Source organism: Podarcis gaigeae (assembly GCF_964106915.1).
Source record: "Podarcis gaigeae genome assembly, chromosome: 8".
NCBI lineage: Eukaryota > Metazoa > Chordata > Lepidosauria > Squamata > Lacertidae > Podarcis > Podarcis gaigeae.
The window spans coordinates 73,135,377-73,163,279 of record NC_139684.1 but is presented as its reverse complement, the minus strand read 5'-3'; the positions used below and the strand labels follow the sequence as shown (position 1 = coordinate 73,163,279).

At 49.1% G+C, this 27,903-nt stretch overlaps 1 protein-coding gene across 1 annotated transcript; it reads right to left on the bottom strand.

Moving 5' to 3' along the window:
- Window positions 1-226: 226 nt before the first annotated feature.
- Window positions 227-27,732, bottom strand: LOC310850049 (neural cell adhesion molecule 2-like). Its single transcript, XM_083751091.1, has 9 exons — window positions 27,622-27,732; window positions 25,585-25,674; window positions 16,983-17,195; window positions 15,735-15,881; window positions 14,911-15,051; window positions 14,100-14,290; window positions 10,172-10,265; window positions 7,748-7,922; window positions 227-1,486 (listed from the first exon to the last, which is right to left on the bottom strand). Exons 1-9 carry the CDS (start codon window positions 27,659-27,661, stop codon window positions 1,426-1,428), a joined length of 1,152 nt encoding a protein of 383 aa, XP_083607217.1. The 5' UTR covers window positions 27,662-27,732; the 3' UTR covers window positions 227-1,425.
- Window positions 27,733-27,903: the final 171 nt, after the last annotated feature.

The window sequence follows — 27,903 nt, the reverse complement described above, 5'->3', positions numbered from 1 at the left end:
CAGTGTGTTTCCATTTCTTATGGCTGTCACCATCTCTTAATTTCCCCCCAGACATGACTGCTACTTACATCTAACATCTAACTAACAAATAACGCCTTCCTATTCCCCACTAGGCAAACTGGCCTGTGTTCCTCATGTCAGATAAAGCATGGAGCCAGAATGAGCAATCAATCAGGCATGCAGGAAGCAGATCCTTGGGCTACTAAAGTATGCAGTCAAACCCAGGTTCCAATTTTGAAGCTTTATTGAGATTAAGGATCAGGGATGATGGAGAAGAGGTAGCATCAGAGGAATAAAAGTTTACTCTCTAAATGGCCGTACAATTCTAAGGAGAAATTCCAGGCCTTTTTTGCTTGAAACAAGGGCTCTGAGACACAAAATGAGGTGTGAAGGGGGGCGGGATTTCCAGTCTGCTCCTGGTATAGAGAAACCATGAGGGTGAGGTTGGGGAATCTGTGGCTCTCCAGATGTTGTTAGACCCTAATTCCTATCAGCCTCAGCTAGTATGACCAGTGATCAAGGATGATGGGAGTTGTAGTCCAGTAACATTTGGGAGGTCAGAGGTTGACCATCCCTACACTGGAGCAGTTTTCCTCAACATGATGCCTTCCTGATGTCGCTAAACTACAGAACCCATCACCGCTGACTTAGGGATGGAGAAATACATCAGTGTCAGTTTCTCTCAGTGTCTTGTTTATCTAATTTATCCAAAGTTCACTCCTCCATATTTCCGCATCAATTGATGATTTTTTCTTTTAAAAAAAGGACTCATGAAAGATCATTAGCAGTTTAGTGCAAATTTCTCCCATACACATTTTTTTGTATACAATTTGGCCTAACATGAACATTTTTGACAAGTGGCTTTCCCTAATATAAGACATAGCTGCATGTTATCTTTACTAGTACGCACTTTACACTAGTACGTGCATTTTTATACCCACTACTCAGCTGAGCCACAGCATTTCCAAAATGTGGAGACAGGCAGATTTCCAAGGATGCCTGGCTTTCGTTCTGCATCTTGTTTTGGGTAGTGCAAATTAGGTAAGTTTGCTTTTAAATGAGAATGGAATCAAATTTCTCCCCCCAGCCCTATCCATTTGGGCCATGGTGGCTTGGAATTATGGGAGTTGGAATCCCACAACATCTAGAGAGCATAGAGTTGAGGAAGGCTGCATGAGGAGGGTGTTTCGCTCCCACTGGCTTGTGGTGCAACAGCTATTCTGAAAAGGAGAGTTAGGTCACTGGGCCACAGGCAGGAGGGTGTTAAGGAAAAAGTGAGATGAGAAAGAGAGGCTCTGTTTTCTCAGCTCTCCCATATGGGAAGTCGACTTCTGTGTTTCCATTTTTGATGAAGAGCTCATCCAAGCTTGGCCATGGAGTCCCATCTCCATTCCGGCACAATCTAAGGTCATCGCTGTCGACTAATCAGGCCTCAATGCCAGAAACATTCACCACTGTACTTTTTCCCGACTTGGAGAGCATTTTCCTGTGGAAACAAATAATGGAAAGCTAACTGTTATGTACTGAGTCGAATAGGATCCAAACTGCAGCAGTCTGATTGGTCCTAGAACAATAGGATTCAGAATGCAGCAGTCTGATTGGTCCTAGAACAATGCAGCAGTATGATTGGTTGGCAGGAACCACCCAATCATGCTCCAGATTGAAGTGAATCCACAACCTGATTGGTTTACAGTACAATTCCGGAATTAGCCAATCATGTGCAGCCCATTGTGTAAATAATGTATATAAGGCAGATACTTTGAGGGGACTTTCATTCATTCCTCCTCACCACTATGAGCTGAATAAAGAGCATGAAATCACTTTGCGACTCCGAGTATATTTCACTGGCGACGAGGATGGGATCCCGCTGAGCTGACTGCCACACACAGCACCGCAGCACCGCCACCTGCCGCACTGCTGCCTCGCACCGTGTATCCAGGCTTCAGCTCCGGGACACAAGGAACTCAGAATGGCAAATGACAGCAAGTTCTCGCCGTTCAACCCAGCATCTGGAGACTGGGAAGCGTACGCCTCCCGTTTCACCTTCCTCCTAGAAGCCAAAGGGGTCACCAATGATGAAGACGCCAAGAAGAGGGCAATATTCTTCAGCGTCTGCGGAGAGGAGACATTTGAAATCGCCCGGGCTCTCCTTGCGCCTGAAGACGTGGCTACTGTTCCATACAAAACAATAATGGAACAGCTGAAGGGGCACTTTTCGCCACAGCCCTCAGTGGTGGCTCGTCGAAATGCCTTCTACGCAAAGCGGCAAGCCCCTGGGGAAACCATAACTGGGTTTGTGACCTCTCTCCGCCAAGCCGCCCGGTTCTGCAACTTCTCAGAGCTGGAGAACATGCTTCGGGACCGCCTCGTCGGTGGCCTGAGGGATGAGAGGCTGCAACGACGCCTCTACGCTAAGAAGAACCTAACGTTCCAGGTCGCTCTGGAGGAGGCCCTGGCAACGGAAGCTGCCGAGAGGTCAACACAAGAGGCACGGCCGAGCCAGCCGTCCCAACCGAGGGTCCACCATGAAGACCTCACCGACGACTCAGGATCTGACAGGGAGGAGGTGCACCGAGTACAGCAGCGCACTCAAGCAGCCCACATACCACAGCTGCCTCGACGAGAAGGAGGGAACTGCGCAAGCTGTGGAGAAAGTCATGAGAGGAGGACCTGCCGTTTCCGCAATGCAGAGTGCAGACAGTGCAGAAAATCGGGACACATCGCCCGGGTGTGTCGGGCTCGGCCCACCCGACGCCAGGCATCAGACGACCAATCCAAGAGCCCCAGGTCCCGGGGCCCAACGCACCAAGGCAACTCGACGGAGCTCACGGACTTCCAGGTATACCAGTTGCCCCACCCCAACATAGAGAAAATTTATGTAGAGGTACAGATAGAGGGGGCCCCATGCCGCATGGAGCTTGACACGGGTTCAACTCTATCCATAATCTCGGCAAGGACCTTAAGGAAACTGTGTCCTACTGGGGGTCCCAAACTCAGGCCGGCCCCATTCACCCTCCGGGACTTCCAGAAACGTAAGGTCCCCACAATGGGGGTGGGGACCTTCAGGGTGCAATACCGAGGGCGGACGCGGCAACTAGACTTGCTTGTGGTCAAGGGCCCCTACATTAGCTTACTGGGATTGGCATGGTTTGGACCACTGGGGCTAGCTGTCACCGGGGTGAACCACACTAGCTTACAAGTGGACGTGGACGCCATATGCAAGGAATTTCCGGGGGTTTTCGATGGGAAATTGGGACAGTATACGGGCCCCCCCATTGCTCTACAGCTTGACCCCGCAGTACGACCGGTCAGGCTCAAGGCCCGCCGGGTCCCGTTCGCTCTGAAACCCCGTATAGATGAGGGATTGGACCGGCTCGTGGAGCAAGGAGTGCTGGAACCGGTACCTAATGCCCCCTGGGAAACCCCAATCGTCACACCTGTCAAGCCTAATGGTTCAGTCCGCATCTGCGCAGACTACAAATGTACCATAAACAAGGCCCTCACGGCCCATGCATACCCAGTGCCAGTGGTCAGCCATGTCCTTGCCACCCTGGCTGGGTCGAAAATTTTTGGCAAGCTGGACTTGGCCCAAGCATATCAACAGCTGCCAGTAGATGAGGCAACAGCAGAGGCACAGACGATTGTGACGCACAGAGGAGCATTCAGGGTAAAGCGGCTGCAATTCGGTGTCAGCGTGGCACCAGGCATATTCCAGAATCTAATGGACTCTCTCCTTAAAGGGATTCCTGGCGTCACCCCCTTCTTCGATGATGTGTTGATTGCCGGGCCCACACCAGAGGAGTTTGAGGACCGCCTCCGCACCGTTCTGCACCGTTTCCAGACAGCGGGTCTCAAGGTAAAGCGGGAAAAATGTCTACTAGGAGTGCCCCAGGTGGACTTTCTGGGATTCATGGTGGACGCAGAAGGGGTCCACCCGACTGGGGACAAGGTACGGGCCATTTGTGATGCCCCAGCGCCCAAAAACAAGACTGAACTTCAGGCCTTCTTGGGACTATTGAACTTTTACCATTCCTTCCTTCCCCACAAGGCGGCGGTAGCGGAGCCCCTACACAGACTCCTGGACAAGCGGGCCCCTTGGGTGTGGGGCCAGCGCCAGGAGGCTGCATTCCAGGCAGTCAAGGACTTGCTTGTCTCAAACTCGGTCTTGGCACACTTCGACGAGAGGCTGCCGGTGGTGCTAGCATGCGACGCCTCACCCTATGGCATTGGCGCTGTCCTGGGACACCAACTCCCAGATGGAAGAGAGGTACCGGTGGCATACTTTTCCCAGACACTCAACGCAACCGAGCGGAACTACTCACAAATCGACAAGGAGGGCCTGGCAATCGTGAAGGGAGTAAAAAAATTCCATGATTTCTTGTACGGGCGGCCCTTCACCGTGGTGACTGACCACAAACCGTTGCTTGGCTTGTTTGCCCCCGAAAAGCAGACCCCCCAAGTGCTGTCTCCTCGTGTCCTCAGGTGGTCAATTTTCCTTGCCAGCTACCAGTATGCACTGATTCACCGCCCTGGGAACGCGATGGGCCATGCGGACGCCCTCAGCAGGCTACCACTACCAGAAACAGGCCCCGACCCGGCACCTGCACAAGAGGTTATGAGCCTGGAGCTGCTTCCTGACCGCCCCATTCAGGCACAAGAAGTTGCACACCATTCCAAGAAAGATAGGGTCATCTCCCGGGTCCTGGACTGGGTGTGGAGGGGATGGCCCAGCAGCAGCCCCGGGCCAGAATTCGCCAGCTACACAACCCGCAAACATGAACTGTCGGCCCACAAGGGGTGCCTGTTATGGGGAAGCAGGGTCGTTGTTCCCCAGCCCCTCCGCAAAAGGGTCCTCACAGCCCTACACGAGACACACCCAGGGGTAGTAAGAATGAAGGCCCTTGCCAGGAGTTATGTGTGGTGGCCGGGGATTGACGGAGAGATAGAGGCCTGGGTCAAACACTGCCAGGCCTGCCAAGAATCCCGCCCAGATCCCCCAAGGGCCCCAGTCCAGTCCTGGGAGTCCGCCCGAGCACCATGGTCACGCCTGCATGTGGACTTCGCTGGCCCCTTTCAGGGGAAAACATTCTTCATAGTGGTGGACTCCTACACCAAATGGCTGGAAGTCGCACTGGTACCGTCCACTTCTACATCCGCAGCCATCCGGGTACTACGCAGGCTGTTTGCAACCCACGGGCTCCCTGACACTCTTGTCTCAGACAACGGGACTGCATTTACGTCAGGAGAATTCCAAACCTTCACAGCGCAGAACGCCATCCGCCACATCCGTTCGGCGCCATTCCACCCTGCCACCAATGGCCAAGCAGAACGCATGGTGCGGACCACCAAGGACACCCTTCGCCGCATGACGCAAGGGGATTGGGAGTACCGCCTTGCCACATTCCTTCTAGCACAACACAGCACCCCCAGCTCAACGACTGGCCGGAGCCCCGCTGAACTACTAATGGGTCGGCGCCTTGCAATCAGATTGGACCGCCTTCACCCCGATAGAGCTCAGGATGAGGTAGTGGTGGGGGAAGGCGGGAACCCCCGGACCTTCGAGGCCCAGGACCCAGTGTACGCAAAGAATTTTGGGGCAGGCCCTGCATGGGTACCTGCCACAGTCACCAGGGTCACTGGCCCCGTGTCGTACGAGGTGCTAACGGATGGGGGGCAATGCTGGCGCCGCCACTGTGACCAGATACGGCGACGATTCCCGGGAGAAAACCAGGAGGAGGACAGGTCAGAGGAGTCCCAGGGGAACAGTGGGGCAGTGAGGCCCATAGAGCAGCAGGGGCCAGCAGGAGAGGCAGAACCAGTAAATACAGAGAGGTCCCGGGACGCCGAAAGGACACCGGAACCAGAACCACGACTGAGCGAGCCGGTGGCGCCAGACCAAACAGCCCCATCACAGCCAGCATCCTTGGAACACGAGCCAGAACCTGAACCCCGGACCAGGGAACACCCCAGGCCGCAACGCACACATAGGCCACCAGCGTACCTTGAGGACTATGAATGCGACCTCCCGGGCAGGACTGGAACTTAGAGGGGAGGGGTGTTATGTACTGAGTCGAATAGGATCCAAACTGCAGCAATCTGATTGGTCCTAGAACAATAGGATTCAGAATGCAGCAGTCTGATTGGTCCTAGAACAATGCAGCAGTATGATTGGTTGGCAGGAACCACCCAATCATGCTCCAGATTGAAGTGAATCCACAACCTGATTGGTTTACAGTACAATTCCGGAATTAGCCAATCATGTGCAGCCCATTGTGTAAATAATGTATATAAGGCAGATACTTTGAGGGGACTTTCATTCATTCCTCCTCACCACTATGAGCTGAATAAAGAGCATGAAATCACTTTGCGACTCCGAGTATATTTCACTAACGCATGGGTGAGCATGGATAAACATGCTTGTTTATCCAAACCATTTTTTTTTATTCCAATCTTCAGCTGAAAAAAGACTCCCAGAGCAACATACAGAGATAAAAAATAAGACAAGTCAGGTTAACCTACCCTCTTTGAGGAAGCCAGTGTGGCATAGTGGTTAATAATAATAATAATTATAATTATAATAATAATAATAATTTATACCCTGCCCATCTGGCTGAGCCACTCCAGGCGGTTCCCAATCAAGTGTTAAAAACAATACAGCATTGAATATTAAAACCTTCCCTAAACAGGGATGTCTTTTAAAAATAAGATAGCTGCTTATTTCCTTAACATCTGCTGGGATGGCATTCCACAGAGCAGGTGCCGCTACCGAGAAGGCCCTCTGTCTGGTTCCCTGTAACCTCACTTCTTGCAATGAGGGAACTGCCAGAAGGCCCTCGGCGCTGGATCTCAGTGGTTAAGATTGTCAGCCTAGGTCCTGGGAGAGTTCAGGGTTCAAATCCCCACTTGGCCGTGAGGCTCACTGGGTGACCTTGAACCGGTCACCATATGTCAGCCTGGCCTACCTCACAGGGTGATTGTGATGATAAAACGGGGAGGAGAACCATGAATGCCACCTTGGGCTCCTTGAATGAAAGGTGAAATATAAATGTGACAATAATTAAATTTCTATCAGGGGGAGAGGCACAATTGCCATTCAAAATTAGTTGTGTGGGGTTTTTTTGTTTTTTAAAAAGTCTGACATAGATGAAAGTATACTTGTGCTAAAAAAGAAAGAAACATAATAAAGAACAGTGATTGATAATATAAATAGGAAAATAGTGCTATGGAACAACCGGTTATAGATCCAGCAAATCTTTTTCAGATATGTCCAATTAGCCCTGAGTCCTTGGACTAACTGAACTACTAGATTCAAAGAAGTTGTGATATACAACATAAGGTTGTGTTTGTAGAGAACAGGCTCTCGACAAAAGGAAAAGTGCTCAGCTAAAAGATTTTTTATCAGCCACTGACACACTAGTTGAATTATTTGGACACCTTCCCCAAAGCAGATGGAGAAGGTTTTCTAAGCCAAGGACTCAGGACCAATTGGGACATATCTGAGAAAGTCTTAATGGTCAAAACATGTCTATAACTGATGGACCATGGAAATCACTACAAACTATCACCACCATCTCAATCAGGCTGCTGTGGGTGTCAACTGAAACATGGGATGGGATCAGTAGATGAAAGACTGGTGGAGGAAGATCACCACTGGAGAAGGTTAAAAAGAGATTCCCATCATTGCTATGCCAATATTTGGTCCTCGTTTCCTACCATGGCTATCCTTCTCTCCCCAATATGAACTCACCCATTGTTTTCTGTGCCTGTTCCGGATGAGTTTTTGCCCAGGATATTGTTCCTACAATACATCAGCAAGCCACGCTGGCGCTTGTAGTAGCAGAAGACATCCATCACCAGCAAAGCCACCAAGAGGATGATCAACACAATGAGCACAAGGATGCCAGTTCCCAAACCTTGAGTGTCTGGAAAGGGGAGAAGGACATCCATTTGCAAGAGCAGATGGGAAGGACATCAGAATGCAGGAATCCTTTCACTAGCCTTGAGCAGAGAATGACCCCCATTGTGAGCAAGGGCACCAGCCGGAGGGGGAAAGCTGAGGTGAAGGTAAGTCAGCACAGACATCCTGGCATGTACTGTGGCTGTAAGAAAGACAGCCATTGAGAGCAACAGCAGGATTGTTGGCTGGGAGTGAGGCATACTGTGGTTCTCAAAGTTCTCTGGGACCTTTGATAGAGTGCAATTTCTCAAGCTGCAATTCCTTTGGACTTATATAAGATTTTATGACTGGCCCTTGATCTTTTGCTTTGTGCCACAAAGTAATTGAGTTTATTTTGCCATTTTTTAGTGAAGGGGAGGGGACTGGCAGTACCTGAAAGAGACATGAGAATCTAAGTAATACAGACATTTTTATTACCGCAATAACTGATCCAGCTTAGGTTAGTACGCTTCTATTTTATTTTATTTTAGATCCTGTTGCATGTTTTCAGAAACATTTGTATAGTTCCATCATCCTATTTAATGTCAAATATGAGAGCTATTCCTAGGTATTTAAAGCCTCCAAGGGCTATGGATAGGAGAGAGTTAAGAGAGAAGCCAATTGAGATCCCTTGTGTTCAGACTGACCAGAAGGATTGTTGATTTTGAAAAAATTATTCATAAATCTTCTACTTAATTAATTTGCTTACCACCAGAAAGTTCTTAATTGTTAGTTGAAATCTCATTTCTTGTCATTTGAATCCATTGACTCAGGTCCTACCTACCCACCATCTGGAGCAGAAGAAAACAAGCTTGCTCCATCTTCTATGCTCCAACCCTTCAGATATTTGAAGATGGCTGTCATATCACCTCTCTAAATAAATTAAAAAATTGTCCAGTAGCATCTTAGAGACCAACTTCTGGGTATAAGCTTTCGTGTGCATGCACACTTCTTCAGATACACTAAAACAGAAGTCACCAGATCCTTATATACAGTGGGAGGCTGGGGTGGGGTTTTTCTAAGAGGGGTAGTAGGAGATGGGTGATGGACTCAATTGGAATGGTAAACCTGTTGACGACTGCAATTAGTCCTACAGGAAAAAGCAAGGGATAGTATGCAGGTGACCAAAAATAGCTTTAGCATATGTAATGAGACAAGAATCCAGTATCTCTGTTCAGACCAGCTCTCTCCATAGTTTTCAGTTTAGTAATACGTTGTAATTCAGCAACTTCTCTTTCAAGTCTACTTCTGTATATAAAGGTCTGGTGTCTTAATGAGGGTGAAAGAGGAGAGCGCAAAATATGGTCTGTAGCTCAACATCAAAAAAACTAAGATCATGGCCACTGGTCCCATCACCTCCTGGCAAGTAGAAGGGGAAGAAATGGAGGCAGTGAGAGATTTTTCTTTCTTGGGCTCCATGATCACTGCAGATGGTGACCGCAGTCACAAAATTAAGACGCCTGCTTCTTGGGAGAAAAGCAATGACAAACCTAGACAGCATCTTAAAAAGCAGAGACACCACCTTGCCGACAAAGGTCTGTATAGTTAAAGCTATGGTTTTCCCAGTAGTGATGTATGGAAGTGAGAGCTGGACCATAAAGAAGGCTGATTGCCAAAGAATTGATGCTTTTGAATTATGGTGCTGGAGGAGACTCTTGAGAGTCCCATGGACTGCAAGAAGATCAAACGTATCCATTCTTAAGGAAATCAGCCCTGAGTGCTCACTGGAAGGACAGATCGTGAAGCTGAGGCTCCAATACTTTGGCCACCTCGTGAGAAGAGAAGACTCCCTGGAAAAGACCCTGGTGTTGGGTAAGATTGAGGGCACATGGAGAAGGGGATGGCAGAGGACGAGATTGTTGGACAGTGTTCTCGAAGCTACCAACATGAGTTTGACCAAACTGCAGGAAGCAGTGGAAGACAGGAGTGCCTGGCATGCTCTGGTCCATGGGGTCATGAAGGGTCGGACATGACTAAACAACCAAACAACAACAAGGGTCTGGTGACTTCTGTTTCAGTGTATCTGAAGAAGAGGGCATGCATACGAAAGCTTATACCGAGAAGAAACTTTGTTGGTCTCTAAGGTGCTACTGGACAATTTTTTTTATTTATTTATTTATTTCGACTGCATCAGACCAACACGGCTACCGACCTGAATCTAATATCACCTCTCACTCTTCTCTTCTCCAGGTTAGTGTCAACATTCTGACTTTAAGCCAATTGTGTGCAACTCACCTCCTTGAAGAGTAACCTTCTTTTTGCTGCTGCCCTGATCATTGGCAGCTGTTATTAGTAGTTCTGAGAGATCCTCTTGTGATGCTGGTGTGAACTAGAACCAAAATTAAAAAGGAGAATTTAAGATGCATCAAAATGTGAAGTGGAATAATATTCTGCTATGACAAGTGAAGGAACACTTAGGAGGTTTTCCTTTTCCAAAACTTGCTCCTGCCTTCTCGAGCGTGGTGCCCTCCACATGCTGCTAGACTACAATTCCCAGCATTCCTGACCATGGGGTTATAATCTGAAACATCTGGAGGGCACCAGGTTGCAGAGAAGAGTGGCTTACGCTGCAGGTGTCCTCAGCAACCATTGGTGGCTTCATATTGCTTGCTTACTAGGGCTGAGCAGTAACAGTGATCCAGTCTAAAATTCATGAACTTAACACAACAATTCAAGGAGGGGTGATTTCATGGAGTAGCCCCTCACCCAACTCTTGTGGGGTTGAATTTACCCTTTCATTGTGAAGTGAACAACTGGTGGGTGGGTGGGGTGGGTGTGGGAGAGAGGGAGAGAGGGAGAGAGGGAGAGGGAGAGAGAGGGAGAGGGAGAGGGAGAGAGAGAGAGAGAGAGAGAGAGAGAGAGAGAGAGAGAGAGAGAGATCTTTCATTAAATGTTCTTCAAATGCTCTGCAGCCTCCCTAGCTGCCAACACTTCCTTATCTGCAAATGCCTCAAGGGAAATGTTAAGCTGCTAGAACCACCAAGGGCAATTTGTCCATCCGCCTTGCCCCACGTTCCCTGTCTGGGTCCTTATAAGGTGAAGGCACTGCTTAAGTATTCTTGCCTTCTCTTTGCATTTTTACAGGGAATGTTCTTAGCCTTTTGGATGTGTTTGGTTTTTAATACTTTTGAAATGTCTTGAATTGGTATGATCTGTAGTGTTTGTTTTTACATTATTGTATTTGCCTGTATAGGGATGCGGGTGGCGCTGTGGGTAAAACCTCAGCGCCTAGGACTTGCCGATCGCATGGTCGACGGTTCGAATCCCCGCAGCGGGGTGCGCTCCCGTCGTTCGGTCCCAGCGCCTGCCAACCTAGCAGTACGAAAGCACCTCCGGGTGCAAGTAGATAAATAGGGACCGCTTACCAGCAGGAAGGTAAATGGCGTTCTGTGTGCTGCGCTGGCTCGCCAGATGCAGCTTGTCACGCTGGCCACGTGACCCGGAAGTGTCTGCGGACAGCGCTGGCTCCCGGCCTATAGAGTGAGATGAGCGCACAACCCTAGAGTCTGGCAAGACTGGCCCGAACGGGCAGGGTACCTTTACCTTTACCTTTATTTGCCTGTATGTTTTGTGAGCTGTCTTGGGGGCCTTCTTGCCTGAAAGGCAGTGTATGAAGACGCAGTTAGCATAATATATCAGCATAGGAAACTGAGAACGCTGGCTACCATGCACCTGCAATTGGTGGGCTCACTTATTTTGTTTTTGAATGAAAGATCTCTCTCTCTCTCTCTCTCTCTCTCTCTCTCTCTCTCTCTCTTTCTCTCTCACTGATCTCCATAAAAGTTTGCATTAAAATTTTCATTTGATTTTCATTTTTTTAAAAAACAGGCACAGTACACAGCCTTCCCAACTTCCAGAAAAGGCCATTTGAAGACATCACTGAGTTTTCAAGAAGTTTTTTGTGGAATTTTGGAGTTCCTTTGAAGGGGGACCCCTGTAAGTTCACTCAGCCCAGCGTATGAAATGATCTAGCCACATCGCTGGGTGTTCTGATGTAAAAAAATAATAATGTTGCTTTTTTAATGGTGTTGCTATGGTTGCACATTTTGGAAAAGAGAATTGAATGAAGATATTTATTTAAAAATCATTAATGGCACACATGCTTTCCTGGCTTATATCTTATGAGTCAGTCCTTATAAGTGGATCCTGAGACAAATGCTTCACTGAGGAGTGCTCCTGTTCAGCATTCCATTCTAGTCAGTCATATCCCTTTCCAAGATGTTCCATTTGCTACCACCACCAGTTTTAGATCCCAACACACACAAACACACACACACATATGAAACAATTGGTTGGTCTTCCATGGCCATTGAACATGTTCAGTCCTCATTAGGGATGGAGGAGAAATCCAGTTCAGTTTGAATGAATGAATGAATGAATTTTATTACGGTCACAGACCAGGATAAAAAAACCCACATATAAATAAAATAGCAGTTAAGATTTTTTTAAACTGATAAATGTTGGAGCAAATAAGGACAAAGGAACAAGCATAGGATAAAACATCTGAATAAAATACAAGATTAAACACGGATAATGGATGGATAAAAACTGATAATTAAAACAGATAAAAACTAAAAACAAATAAAAACATGAAGTTAAAACAACTGTAAGAGCATAAGAACTAAAAGACTCACAGTTAAAAACAACTATAAGAGGCTGTAGAGTAGAAGCCTCTGAAATAGAGGACACTCACAGCATTAGAAACTGGTGTGCAAATATAGTTAAAACAGACAATTAAAACAATGTACAACAAGAAATTTAGAAACAATGTGCAACAATAAACTATCCCAGGGAGTTGACTCAGAGTCACCCATGGAACTGAGTTTGGGGATTTTCATGCCGGACTATTTTGACACAAACTGAAGCATAGCTCTCCCTCAGAGCTGAAACTTCTGCTAATTTTGTGATGGCAATCCTCCAAATGAAAAGCATACACTTCCATAATAGGGGGGAACATGCATAGATGTGCATATGTTTGCAGAAATGACCGTGTTAATATACTGTTGGCATCTGTCTCAAGAGACAATGGAGTGTGCCTCGGGGGGGGGGGGAGTCAAACTGCTAGTTAGCAGCACCAAAGTGACCTCCCTAGGATGCAAGCCTGGACTGCGGGTGGATCTAGACACGGGGGGGGGGGACTATAATTAAGTGAGAAATTAGATCGTTATAACAAAAGAAAATAAATCTCTATGGAAAATGGGGTTTTAAAATTTCCTGCTCTCTTGCGCCATCTGTTGTGGCATGTCTATAGTGCAGTCAAATCACTGTTTCTTTACTAACGTAGCTGAGTTCTGTGTGTATGCAGCTCCTGGGCCCCACTCTGGCCCTTGCTGATGTGGTCCAAAGGAAAGCAGAGCAATACTTTTGGCACCAGCCAGGCTGTAGAAGTTGTTGGAAGGTACAAGATGCCATCAAACCATCTTAGGGAGTCCACTCCAGATTTGTGTAGGGTTTACTCCTTAGCCTTTCCTTCTCTCAAAGATTTCATACACAAAGCAGTGGAGGTTTAGGATCAGAGTTTTCCTTCTTCTGGATGGGCTATCTTTCCAGGTTGAGGAGCCCCATCTGCCCCTCACTTCTCTCTACAGCACATGCAGAAATTGCCCGCTTAATTGTTGGACCCTCTATTGCTCTTGTCCGCTCAATCTGCCAGAGCCTGTCTTCACATGCAGAGGAAGCATCTTAACTCAGCAAGGATTTGTGACTCATTGGCTACCCGCACCTGGTTTAGTTGGCCAGTCAAAGCCTTTCCTGGGGTTTGGCAGTTGTTTCATGCCAACAACTTCTAGCAGCCACAAGTGAGAGCTGAGTGCAAGGTTCACCAAAGGTGAACAAACTACCCAGAAGGAGCACAATGTGCCCCCCACCAGAGGAACTACCCCTCCCCTCACACCCCATACTATGTTAGGCAAAATAGCACTCCAAAATTCATATATATTCTGACAACTGCTCCCTAAAATGCTGCTGAATTTTCATGAAGATTTTTTTTAAAAAAAAAAAATGCAAACTGATAGGGGAAAGTGCAGAACTGTATTTAAGATTGGAGAAGTGGGGATGAGGAACTGAGAGAAACTGAAACTGAAACTGACCAATTTGTCGGGAACGAGTTGGCTGTTGACCAATGCTCAGGGATGATGCAAGTTGTAATTCAAAACAGCCTTACCTCAAAGGAATACGTGTGTCTGTCTTGGTCCTGTGCCACTTTCTTGATATCATCACCTTTGAAAACCTTCCCCTTCCAAGCAATGGAGACAGAGGGGGGAGGGTAAGCCAAGATGCTGAAGTTGTATTGGGCAGGTGTCCCAATCGGGGTGGCAAATGAGTCGCCTGTGAGGAGCTCTATCCTTGGAGTGACTGGGAAAGCAAAGCAGATTGACATTTGTTACATAGGAAGCTAGCTTTTGCCATTATTTTACCTCTGGGTAAAACATAGTGACTGCCAAGTAATATTTTTTCTGTATTTCTGACGTACTTTGCTTTTGAAAAATTGTTTGCTGGCCTTTGGACTGTAATAAAGAATGTGGGTATTATCTATACAGTGGTACCTCGGGTTAAGAACTTAATTCATTCCGGAGGTCCATTCTTAACCTGAAACTGTTCTTAACCTGAGGTACCACTTTAGCTAATGGGGCCTTCCGCTGCCGCCGTGCAATTTCTGTTCTCATCCTGAGATAAAGTTCTTAATCCGAGGTACTATTTCTGGGTTAGCGGAGTCTGTAACCTGAAGCGTCTGTAACCTGAGGTACCAATGTACTGACTGGCAGCAGCTCTCCAAGGCTTCAGGCAGGAATCTCTCTCAGCCCTACCCTTCTCTTTCCAAATCAAAAGACCCATCCACTCCTTGCTTCCTAAACTTTACCTTTGATTAGGTCCATCCACTCCACATACAACCAAATTTACAACCCTGGCAGCCCAACAGAGGCCAAGGCTCCTATCTCCCAGCACTGTGCTAAGAGACCCCAAACATCTCTTACATCTAATATTGAGGGAGACATCCATGACAACAGTTTCATTCCGCTCTTTAATGCTGGCCTCGCAGGTGTGGACACCAGCATCTGAGGGTTGGGAGTCCTTTACCACCAACGTCCCATTTGCAAGCATGGAGATTCGTCCTCCTGCCCAGAAAGGAGAAGCAAATTAGCAGTGGTGATAGTGGGATATACCATATTTTTTTGCACCATAACACTCACTTTTTTCCTCCTAAAAAGTAAGGGGAAATGTCTGTGCGTGTTATGGAGGGAATGCCTACGGGTGGTATACCTAAGGATTTTCCTCCTCTAAAAACTATGTGCGTATTATGGTAGAGCGAAAAATACGGTATGTTTTGCAGGTAAATACTAGCAAAATATCATAACAAATGCCAAAAGCAAAAGAGATATCGAGAACTGAACATTGAGCAAGACAAATACCTGCACCTAAATCAGGATCAGCCAATAACAAATAACCAATGACAGATCAGTATAACACATTTCCAAGTAACACAAATGGGTTTGCATTATCCTGTACCTTATTGCTTCAAAATAAATTAGAAAGAGACTTCATTTCTCCATAAAGACATTGTCTATGCTCTCTCTCTGGTTCTAACCATATGTGTGAGCTTAACCCTGCATACAATGGTCAAGATTTTAGTCATCCATTCTCTTCCCCCCACCCAAATTTTGTCAAATAATAACTTTGGCAGCAGTCAAGAGATGTTGTTTTAACCCTTTGTCCTCTAACAGCACAGGAGAAGCAAAATAGCAAAGGTGTGAGTGGGTTTTCTATCTAGGGGCACCTCTGAACAGAATATCCTACTCACCATCTCCAATCTTACTGATTTCCTGGTTTCCAAAGGTCCATCGTACAGTCGGTGGTGGGATTCCAGTGGCTTGACAATCGAAGGCTACACTTGTGCCCTCAACAACTTCCTTCGTGGGCTCCATGGGGGTCACAAACCTCGGTCTCTCTATGGATAGGAACATGGGAAGTTGATTTGTACCGAGCCAAGCCATCTAGCTGACTGGCAGTACTTCTCCAGGATTTCTGGCCCCAACTGAAGACAATAACAATTGAACCTGGGACCTTCCACAGGCAAATCACAACTTAGGGTAAAAAGTCAGGGTCAGGTGGACTGGACTGCACTTGATGACATCATGGTATGATGAGCTATGTACACAGTGTTCAAACCAGGGGGCAGAGGGAGCCTAACCTTATCTTTTGCGTTGACCTAATTGCCTGCTGTTTTTAAGGATATGTTGGGGCGACACAGAGAGTGGTTTAACAGTTCATCCGTCTTGAGAGCCATTGTGGTGTAGTGGTTAAGAGCGACAGACTCATAATCTGGTGAACCAGGTTCTCTTCCCCGCTCCTCCACATGCAGCTGCTGGGTGACCTTGGGCGAGTCACACTTCTTTGAAGTCTATCAGCCCCACTCACCTCACAGAGTGTTTGTTGTGGGGGAGGAAGGGAAAGGAGAATGTTAGCCCCTTTGAGACTCCTTCGGGTAGTGATAAAGCGGGATATCAAATCCAAACTCTTCTTCTTCTTCACAAGAAAATCTGGGAACTGTAGCTCTGTGGGGGGAATGGAGCCTCTTAACAGTTCTCTGCACCCTTAAGAAACTACAGCTCCCATATTTCTTTGTGGGAAGCCATGAACTGTTCAAAGAGGTATCGTAGCACTGTAAACGTATGGTGTAAATGTGACCTACGGTGTGTTAGTTTCACCTAACACTCCCAATTTATTGTCACTCTAGACCAGGACTGGGGGACCCTTTTCAATATGAGGGATGCATTCCCTAATGGGCAAGTTTTCAGGGGCCACACGGCAAGCGAGGCCAGAGGCAAGAAATGGGGCAAATGTAGATGAGCCAGTCAACCAAGAGACATTGTCATCATTAAAGGGAACGTTTCAGTAAGGAGAGAGCCTTTGAGGTTGCGTGGCCTTGGGGGTCCCAAGGGCCAGGTCGAGAGGCCTGGGAGGCCGCATCCATCCCCTCCTCCCTGGATCTGAGCTTCTCGGTCCCTGCTCTAGCATATTGCAGGAATGTCAATAGAATGTCACTTACGGACCACACGGATTTTGATCTGGGCAGTTGCCGTGTCTCCAGACTCAAAGTCGCCTTTGCAGGTGAAGATCCCTCCCGCCTGTGGATCAGGAAGAGTCATCTCCAGCCCTTTAGACTGCTCGTCGATATGCCGCAATGTGTACAGCTCTGAATCCTCAATGTCGGTATCCTCTGGGTCAGTCCAGGTCAAGGTAGCTTCACCACCAGCTCTCACTGACATGCGGAGGAATTGAAATGCACAATTAATAGATCACCCAGGTGGGGTGGTAGCAAGGGAAGGAGGGATGATGAGAAACCTGACCTGATTGATAGGTAATCATCGCGCTTTATTGGCCGAGGGGCCGGCGTACAGCTTCTGGGTCATGTGGCCAGCATGACTAAGCCACTTCTGGAGAACCAGAGCAGCGCATGGAAACAGCGTTTACCTTCCTGCCGGAGCGGTACCTATTTATCTACTTGCACTTTGACGTGTGTTATGTACTGAGTTGAATAGGATCCAAACTGCAGCAGTCTGATTGGTCCTAGAACAATAGGATTCAGAATGCAGCAGTCTGATTGGTCCTAGAACAATGCAGCAATATGATTGGTTGGCAGGAACCAACCAATCATGCTCCAGATATAAGTGAATCCACAACCTGATTGGCTTACAGTAGAATTCCAGAATTAGCCAATCATGTGCAGCCCATTGTGTAAATAATGTATATAAAGCAGATACTTTGAGGGGACATTCATTCATTCCTCCTCACCACTATGAGCTGAATAAAGAGCATGAAATCACTTTGCGACTCTGAGTATATTTCACTGGCGACGAGGATGGGATCCCGCTGAGCTGACTGCCACACACAGCACCGCAGCACCCCCACCTGCCGCACCGCTGCCTCGCACCGTGTATCCAGGCTTCAGCTCCGGGACACAAGGAACTCAGAATGGCAACCGACAGCAGCTTCTCGCCGTTCAACCCAGCATCTGGAGACTGGGAAGCGTACGCCTCCCGTTTTACCTTCCTCCTAGAAGCCAAAGGGGTCACCGATGAAGAAGACGCCAAGAAGAGGGCGATATTCTTCAGCGTCTGCGGAGAGGAGACATTTGAAATCGCCCGGGCTCTCCTTGTGCCTGAAGACGTTGCTACTGTTCCATACAAAACAATAATGGAACAGCTTAAGGGGCACTTTTCGCCACAGCCCTCAGTGGTGGCTCATCGAAATGCCTTCTACGCAAAGCGGCAAGCCCCTGGGGAAACCATAACTGGGTTTGTGACCTCTCTCCGCCAAGCCGCCCGGTTCTGCAACTTCTCAGAGCTGGAGAACATGCTTCGGGACCGCCTCGTCGGTGGCCTGAAGGATGAGAAGCTGCAACGACGCCTCTACGCTAAGAAGGACCTAACGTTCCAGGTCGCTCTGGAGGAGGCCCTGGCAACGGAAGCTGGCAAGAGGTTGACACAAGAGGCACGGCCGAGCCTGCCATCCCAACCGAGGGTTCACCACGAAGACCTCACCGACGACTCAGGATCTGACAGGGAGGAAGTGCAGCGAGTACAGCAGGACACTCAAGCAGCCCACATACCACAGCTGCCTCGACGAGAAGGAGGGAACTGCGCAAGCTGCGGGGAAAGTCACGAGAGGAGGACCTGCCGTTTCCGCAACGTAGAGTGCAGGCAGTGCAGAAAATTGGGACACATCGCCCGGGTGTGTCGGGCTCGGCCCACCCGACGCCAGGCATCAGATGACCAATCCAAGAGCCCCAGGTCCCGGGGCCCAACGCACCAAGGCAACTCGACAGAGCTCACGGACGTCCAGGTATACCAGTTGCCCTACCCCAACATAGAGAAAATTTATGTAGAGGTACGGATAGAGGGGGCCCCATGCCGCATGGAGCTTGACACGGGTTCAAATCTATCCATAATCTCGGCAAGGACCTTAAGGAAACTGTGTCCTACTGGGGGTCCCAAACTCAGGCCGGCCCCATTCACCCTCCGGGACTTCCAGAAACGTAAGGTCCCCACAATGGGGGTGGGGACCTTCAGGGTGCAATACCGAGGGCGGACGCGGCAACTGGACTTGCTTGTGGTCAAGGGCCCCTACATTAGCTTACTGGGATTGGCATGGTTTGGACCACTGGGGCTAGCCATCACCGGGGTGAACCACACTACCTTACAAGTGGACGTGGATGCCATATGCAAGGAATTTCCAGAGGTTTTCGATGGGAAATTGGGCAGTATACGGGCCCCCCCATTGCTCTACAGCTTGACCCCGCAGTACGACCGGTCAGGCTAAAGGCCCGCCGGGTCCCGTTCGCCCTGAAACCCCGTATAGACGAGGAATTGGACCTGCTTGTGGAGCAAGGAGTGCTGGAGCCGGTGCCTAATGCCCCCTGGGAAACCCCAATCGTCACACCCGTCAAGCCTAATGGTTCAGTCCGCATCTGCGCAGACTACAAATGTACCATAAACAAGGCCCTCACGGCCCATGCATACCCAGTGCCAGTGGTCAGCCATGTCCTTGCCACCCTGGCTGGGTCAAAAATTTTCGGCAAGCTGGACTTGGCCCAAGCATATCAACAGCTTCCAGTAGATGAGGCCACAGCAGAGGCACAGACAATTGTGACGCACAGAGGAGCATTCAGGGTAAAGCGGCTGCAATTCGGTGTCAGTGTGGCACCAGGCATATTCCAGAATCTAATGGACTCGCTCCTTAAAGGAATTCCTGGCGTCACCCCCTTCTTCGATGATGTGTTGATTGCTGGGCCCACACCAGAGGAGTTTGAGGACCGCCTCCGCACCGTTCTGCACCGTTCCAGATGGCGGGTCTCAAGGTGAAGCGGGAAAAATGTCTACTAGGAGTGCCTCAGGTGGACTTTCTGGGATTTATGGTGGACGCAGAAGGGGTCCACCCAACTGGGGACAAGGTACGGGCCATTTGTGATGCCCCAGCGCCCAAGAACAAGACTGAACTTCAGGCCTTCTTCGGACTATTGAACTTTTACCATTCCTTCCTTCCCCACAAGGCGGCGGTAGCGGAGCCCCTACACAGACTCCTGGACAAGCGGGCCCCTTGGGTGTGGGGCCAGTGCCAGGAGGCTGCATTCCAGGCAGTCAAGGACCTGCTTGTCTCAAACTCGGTCTTGGCACACTTCGACGAGAGGCTGCCGGTGGTGCTAGCATGCGACGCCTCGCCCTATGGCATTGGCGCTGTCCTGGGACACCAACTCCCGGATGGGAGAGAGGTACCGGTAGCATACTTTTCCCAGACACTCAACGCAACCGAGCGGAACTACTCGCAAATAGACAAGGAGGGGCTCGCAATCGTGAAGGGAGTAAAAAAAATTCCATGATTTCTTGTACGGGCGGCCCTTCACCGTGGTGACTGACCACAAGCCGTTGCTTGGCTTGTTTGCTCCCGAAAAGCAGACCCCCCAAGTGCTGTCTCCTCGTGTCCTCAGGTGGTCAATTTTCCTTGCCAGCTACCAGTATGCACTGATTCACCGCCCGGGGAAGGCGATGGGCCATGCGGACGCCCTCAGCAGGCTACCACTACCAGAAACAGGCCCCGACCCAGCACCTGCACAAGAGGTTATGAGCCTGGAGCTGCTTCCTGACCGCCCCATTCAGGCACAAGAAGTTGCACACCATTCCAAGAAAGATAGGGTCATCTCCCGGGTCCTGGACTGGGTGTGGAGGGGATGGCCCAGCAGCAGTCCTGGGCCAGAATTCGCTGGCTACACAACCCGCAAACATGAACTGTCGGCCCACAAGGGGTGCCTGTTATGGGGAAGCAGGGTTGTTGTTCCCCAGCCCCTCCGCAAAAGGGTCCTCACAGCCCTACATGAGACACACCCAGGGGTAGTAAGAATGAAGGCCCTGGCCAGGAGTTATGTGTGGTGGCCAGGGATCGACGGAGAGATAGAGGCCTGGGTCAAACACTGCCAGGCCTGCCAAGAATCCCGCCCAGATCCCCCAAGGGCCCCAGTCCAGTCCTGGGAGTCCGCCCGAGCACCATGGTCACGCCTGCATGTGGACTTCGCTGGCCCCTTTCAGGGGAAAACATTCTTCATAGTGGTGGACTCCTACACCAAATGGCTGGAAGTTGCACTGGTACCGTCCACTTCTACGTCTGCAGCCATCCGGGTACTACGCAGGCTGTTTGCAACCCACGGGCTCCCTGACACTCTTGTCTCAGACAATGGGACTGCATTTACGTCAGGAGAATTCCAAACCTTCACAGCGCAGAACGCCATCCGCCACATCCGTTCGGCGCCATTCCACCCTGCCACCAAGGGCCAAGCAGAACGCATGGTGCGGACCACCAAGGACACCCTTCGCCGCATGACGCAAGGGGATTGGGAGTACCGCCTTGCCACATTCCTCCTAGCACAGCACAGCACCCCCAGCTCAACAACTGGCCGGAGCCCCGCTGAACTACTAATGGGTCGGCGCCTTGCAATCAGATTGGACCGCCTTCACCCCGATAGAGCTCAGGATGAGGTAGTGGTGGGGGAAGGCAGGAACCCCCGGACCTTCAAGGCCCAGGACCCAGTGTACGCAAAGAATTTTGGGGCAGGCCCAGCATGGGTACCTGCCACAGTCACCAGGGTCACTGGCCCCGTGTCGTACGAGGTGCTAACGGATGGGGGGCAATGCTGGCGCCGCCACTGCGACCAGATACGGCGACGATTCCCGGGAGAAAACCAGGAGGAGGAAAGGTCAGAGGAGTCCCAAGGGAACAGCGGGGCAGTGAGGCCAATAGAGCAGGAGGGGGCAGCAGGAGAGGCAGAATCAGTAAATACAGAGAGGACCTGCGAGGCTGAAAGGACACCGGAGCCAGAACCACGACTGAGCGAGCCGGTTGCGCCAGACCAAACAGGCCCATCACAGCCAGCATCCTTGGAACACGAGCCAGAACCTGAACCCCGGACCAGGGAACACCCCAGGCCACAACGCACACGTAGGCCGCCGGCGTACCTCGAGGACTATGAATGCGACCTCCCGGGCAGGACTGGAACTTAGAGGGGAGGGGTGTTATGTACTGAGTTGAATAGGATCCAAACTGCAGCAGTCTGATTGGTCCTAGAACAATAGGATTCAGAATGCAGCAGTCTGATTGGTCCTAGAACAATGCAGCAATATGATTGGTTGGCAGGAACCAACCAATCATGCTCCAGATATAAGTGAATCCACAACCTGATTGGCTTACAGTAGAATTCCAGAATTAGCCAATCATGTGCAGCCCATTGTGTAAATAATGTATATAAAGCAGATACTTTGAGGGGACATTCATTCATTCCTCCTCACCACTATGAGCTGAATAAAGAGCATGAAATCACTTTGCGACTCTGAGTATATTTCAACGTGCTTTCGAACTGCTAGGTTGGCAGGAGCAGGGACTGAGCAACGGGAGCTCACCCCCGTCACAGGGAGCTCTGCTGCCTCGTGTGTGTCTGTCTGAGAGAGGAGAGGGGAGGGGAGGGGAGGGGAGGGGAGGGGAGGGGAGGGGAGGGGAGGGGAGGGAAGGGAAGGGAAGGGAAGGGAAGGGAAGGGTGTATACAGCAGTTTCTCTGTTTTGCAAACATGTCCACAGCCCACCCCCACCCCCCAGTTGGCAACCCTTCCATCAAATGAGTGGAGAGTTGTATAAGAGAAAGCTTGTACACACACATACAGACTATCTTAAAAAGTTAGATGAATAGGTGGGTTGTTGTTTTAAAGAAAGCTCAGATTTTCGCAAAAACAGGAGCCACTCTGCTCGGGAAAGGGCAGTGACTATGTAGTTGTCAAACACATCCAATCCTCTCTTGAAGACCGAATCTATGTACAGTTAAAGTCTGGACAAATCCCACCAAGGATCCCGGGAGGCAACAGAGATTACCCCTTAGAGAGCTATAATTCCCAAGCTGCCTTAACAGTTCCCATTATTCTTTGGGGTGGGAGGGGGTGGAATATGATTTAAATGTATGCTGTACACACAACTTCAGTGCAGGTGGGGAAGGAAGATTTTCTGTGAATTTTAAACAAAAGGAAATGTGCAGACAGAACAGCGAGCGGCTGGGAGCCTATACTACCTCTGAGCCCTCTTCCTGTCTCCCCAAAGTCACAAACAATTGGACTTTAAAAAACAAACAAACCAGATGCCGCATAGTTATTTAAATGCATAAGCAGCAAACATAATTTTAAGCAAGTTTTTTAAAGGCAGACCACACAAACCTCCAGAAGCAGGGTGGGAGAGAGGCCAAACTGGCAACGCAAGCAACGTCCACTGTGGAGGGAAGCAGGTGTGTCCTCTGAAGAAGCATGTCAGACCATTGCTCTATTTAGCTCAGTGCTGCCTACACTGACCGGCAGCAGCTCTCCGGAGACTCAGATGTGGGGTGAGCTTTCCCTGCCCTATCTTGAGATGCTGGGGGCTGAACCTGTTTGCAAAATATGTGCTCTGTCACTGTGCTGTGGACCTTACCAATAGGAAGCTTCCTTATACCGAGACAGACCATTGGCTTATCTCGCTCTTCACTGTCTATCTCATGGAATGGGAGCCTGAGGTCTTGCAGATGCTGTTGAACTACAATGCCCATCATCTCTTGGCTACTGGTCATGCTGGCTGTGGATAATGGGAACTAGAGTCCAATAATAATAATAATATTTATACCCTACCCATCTGGCTGGGTTTCCCCAGTCACTCTGGGTGGCTTCCAACAAAATATTAAAATACAATAGTCTATTAAACATTAAAAGCTTCCCTAAACAGGGCTGCCTTCAGATGTCTTCTAAAAGCCTGGTAGTTGTTTTTCTCTTTGACATCTGGTGGGAGGGCGTTCCACAGGGCAGGTGCCACTACCGAGAAGGCCCTCTGCCTGGTTCCCTGTAGCTTTGCTTCTCACAGCAAGGGAACTGCCAGAAGGCCCTCGATGCTGGACCTCATTGTCCGGGCAGAACGATGGGGTGGAGATGCTCCTTCAGATATACTGGGCTGAGGACGTTTAGGGCTTTAAAGATCAGCACCATCACTTTGAATTGTGCTCGGAAACGTACTGGGAGCCAATGTAGGTCTTTCAAGACTGGTGTTAATGTGGTCTCGGCGGCCACTCCCAGTCAGCAGTCTAGCTGCTGCATTCTGAATTAGTTGTAGTTTCTGGGTCACCTTCAAAGGTAGCCCCACATAGAGTGCATTGCAGTAGTCCAAGCGAGAGATAGCAGTAACTAGAGCATGCACAACTCTGGTGAGAACTGGTGCAAGTTTATTTGGCAAAGGCATTGGAGGCGTATACAGAGGCATCCCTCAGCATGAAGAGAAATTAAGGGTTCACCCACACTTCTGTTTTTCCTATGATTCCTTCCATTTGTCCCGTGATTCCTAGGCATGGGTCCAAGAGGTTCATGTTTTTTGTCCCACTGTTTTCCCTGGGAAAACCTGCTGTTTACCACTGAAATGGAACAAATGCTGATCTTCTGCCGCAAACCCTTTTGTTCTCATTGAGCAGTATGCAGCCGGTTTTGCCAGGCACAAAAAAAGAACCTCTCCTTCCCCTTCCTACTCTACAATTCTATGATAATCATGGGGCAAACAGGACTGTGGATGTGCCCCAAGTCCTGTTCATGGAGGGAAAGTCACCCTGCGCCATCACAGCTGGATGCCTGATCCAGCTGGAAGAAGAGGATGCTCACTCTTATCAGGCTGGGTCAAGGCTGAGCTTTTCCTGCACAAACGTCCTTGACACACCTCCTTAGTGCAGGCTGGGTAAGCAAATTCCCCTAACAATATTTTTAGAATCATAGAATTGTAGAGTTTGAAGGGAACCCGGGGGGTCATCTAGTCCAACCCCTTCCAATGCAGGAATCATTTGCCCAATGTGCTGGGAATTATAGGGGACAGAACTACCTAAACTGTATAGAAACCTGTATGCTACTACAGCGGCAAGAATGTTACTCTCCCAGAAATGGAAAGAAGCAGAAGTCCCAGCAAAGGAAGAATGGATACAAAAACTTATGGAATATGCAGAAATGGTGAAACTTACCGGAAGATAACAAACTTTTTAAATAAAAGAAATGTTCTATTGAATATTTACAGATAAATTGTAAACAAATAAGAGCATTGGAAGTATTGTTGTAATAACCTGCAGTTTTATATAAGAGTATATATTTAAAGTAGATGACTAAATGAGCAAATTAAGTTAATTTGAAGAAGGTATTAAAAATAAATTTAAGGAACCGCAGAAAGAGAGGAAAGGAAGTCAAGTTCTGAAATGTTAAAATGATTGTAAAACTAGTGAAAAGTATAAATCTGAAAAGAATAAATACAATTTTAAAAAGCAACGGGCGGGGGGGGCTCAAACCCATGACCCTGAAATGAAGAGTCTCATGCTCTACCGGCTGAGCTATCCCAGACAGTCTGGGTAAGGTGAATCAACCAGTTCCCCACTGCTGGTCTCTATTGACTGGCAGCAACAAATCTCTCAGGTTTCAGACAGGGAAGAGATGCTGGGGTTTTGAACCTGGGGTCTTCTATATGCAAGCAGGTGCTCTGCCACTCAGATCACCCTGCAGGGGCCCCAGATACTGTGCTGGCTCCTGCTCTGATGCATATTCGTGCACACCCTCTCCATTATCCGCTTTCACCTTTGCACAAGAAATATGCTTTCTCGCCCAGCTGCACGTCCCCATTGCCAGGAATGATCTCCAGAGACGTCTTGGCGGAGTGAACAGCCCCTAGGAAGAGGAAAGAAGCACATTGTTTGGTCCAGTCACAAAGCAAAGTCCTTTTAGCTCAGAGCATCTAGTCAGGGCTGGCCAACCAGCACAAGCAAGCATCCCAAGCAGCCACAGCCAGCGGCAATAGTGTTCAGGGCAGCACTTAAGCAGCAGATTATTCAAGAGGCATCCCCTCATGATCCTCGACAACCTCACAGTGACGCCAGGGTGCAGCTTTATAACTGCATGGTGCAACGACAACAAAAATATGCCCTGGACCACTTTGGAGTCCAGGAAAAGTAAAATTGGGGATGTGGGTGGAGCTGTGGTTTAAACCACAGAGCCTAGGACTTGCCGATCAGAAGGTCGGCGGTTTGAATCCCATGACGGGGTGAGCTCCCGTTGCTCAGTCCCTGCTCCTGCCAACCTAGCAGTTCGAAAGCACATCAAAGTGCAAGTAGATAAATAGGTACCGCTCCGGCGGGAAGGTAAACGGCGTTTCCATGCGCTGCTCTGGTTCGCCAGAAGCAGCTTAGTCATGCTGGCTACATGACCCGGAAGCTGTACGCCGGCTCCCTCGGCCTATAGAGTGAGATGAGCACCGCAACCCCAGAGTCGGTCACGCCTGGACCTAATGGTCAGGGGTCCCTTTACCTTTAGCTTAAAAGTAAAATTAATGGGTTGATTATCTACATTTCAGTCGCTACACTGGTGAGTCAGCTAAATGTAAATACGGGGGAAATCACTCAAAAGGGGGAGAAAGTGGGCTTTCTTTGACCCCACTCACACCATACGTTTAAAGCATTATGATACCACTATAAACATTCCCCCAAAGAATTCTAGGAGCTGTTGTTTGTTAAGGTGCTGAGTTGTTAGGAAAGGCTCCTAATCCCCACCCTCACCCCCGGAGTTACATTTCTCAGAGTGGTTTATCAATCTCTCTTCCCAGGGACTTCTGGGAATTGAAGTTCTGGGGGGGGGTCTCTTAACAACCCTCAACCAAGTATGCTTTCCAGGAATCTGGAGCTGGGAGAAACCATGACTATGATAAGGGGCATGATACTGTTTTGATTGTATAGTGCAGTTGGAACCGAAGTCATGGCTATTAATTTCAGTAGGTCCACCTTGAGTAGGACTAGCATGGACTAGAACCCAAAATAGGTGTTGGCTCATTCAAAACTATCCTGTTGGGCATTCAGAAAACAGCAGCAGCTGCAGTAATTTGCCGTTAGGAAAACTAAGCAAAACATTTGCTTGCAAGTTTGAGCTAGGGCAAATGGCAGTTCAGCTGGCATCTCCAGTTAGCAGGATAGGGAGAGCAAATAACAGGGAAAGACCTTTTTCTGTCTTAGATTCTGGAGAGTTGCTTCCAGTCAGAGCAGATATTGCTGGGTGAGATGGACAAACTGGCTGGCTTGGTACATTCCTAGATTTTCTAGGTTTGAGATTACTTGCAGAAGCCTTCTGATCTAGAGGCACTTCAGCCCATCACGAACTCCTCCTCTGACTGACTGTCCTTATGTAGCCCAAATGCCCAGGCAGCCTACAATATCCCCATGCAAGAAGGAAGCATTGCTGGGCTTCAGAGAGCCCCCAAAGTTTGCAGAAGTACAACTGGGGCAGGGAGGGGGTTGGAGGGGTAGGAAATATACTAGAGATTAAAAGGCAAGAGACATCTGATTAGGACCATGCATGGTCAGTGGCCACAAAGCGCTGAGGAAAATTGGAGGAAGGATAATGGGATGCAGTATTCTGGGAGAGGGTATGCCAGACTGGCTAGGACCTTGAAGAGGGGCACTGCAATATTTTGTTGCAGGTCTCACTTGCTCCCTTAAAGAAAAAGTCATAAAGAGGAAGGAACGAAATAGCCAAAGAGCTAATACTAAGGGACTGTGGGCAGTCTAGACACCCACAAACTCCCTTCCTGGAGCAGGGCCCTTTCCTTCATTCATTCATTCATCTTACCTGCTGCAAACATGAAAATGAGGAATCTCCCTGGTTCCATCTTTAAAAGGTGGGGATAGGAATTGGGCTCCTTTGCCTTTCAGCACCAGCAGTTTGGAACAGGGACTCCTGGGTCCTGGGCTATTTATAAGGCTTTCTCGCCCACCCACCACCCTCCCTCCCTCCCTCTCCCTCCCATCTTTTTCTTTCCTCCTCCCTGCTGTGTGCCCCTGTGGCATCAGTGGGGGGAGGGAGGAAAAGGGCTGGAGCAGGAAGTCAGGGTGGGAGGGGAGAAAGAAAATA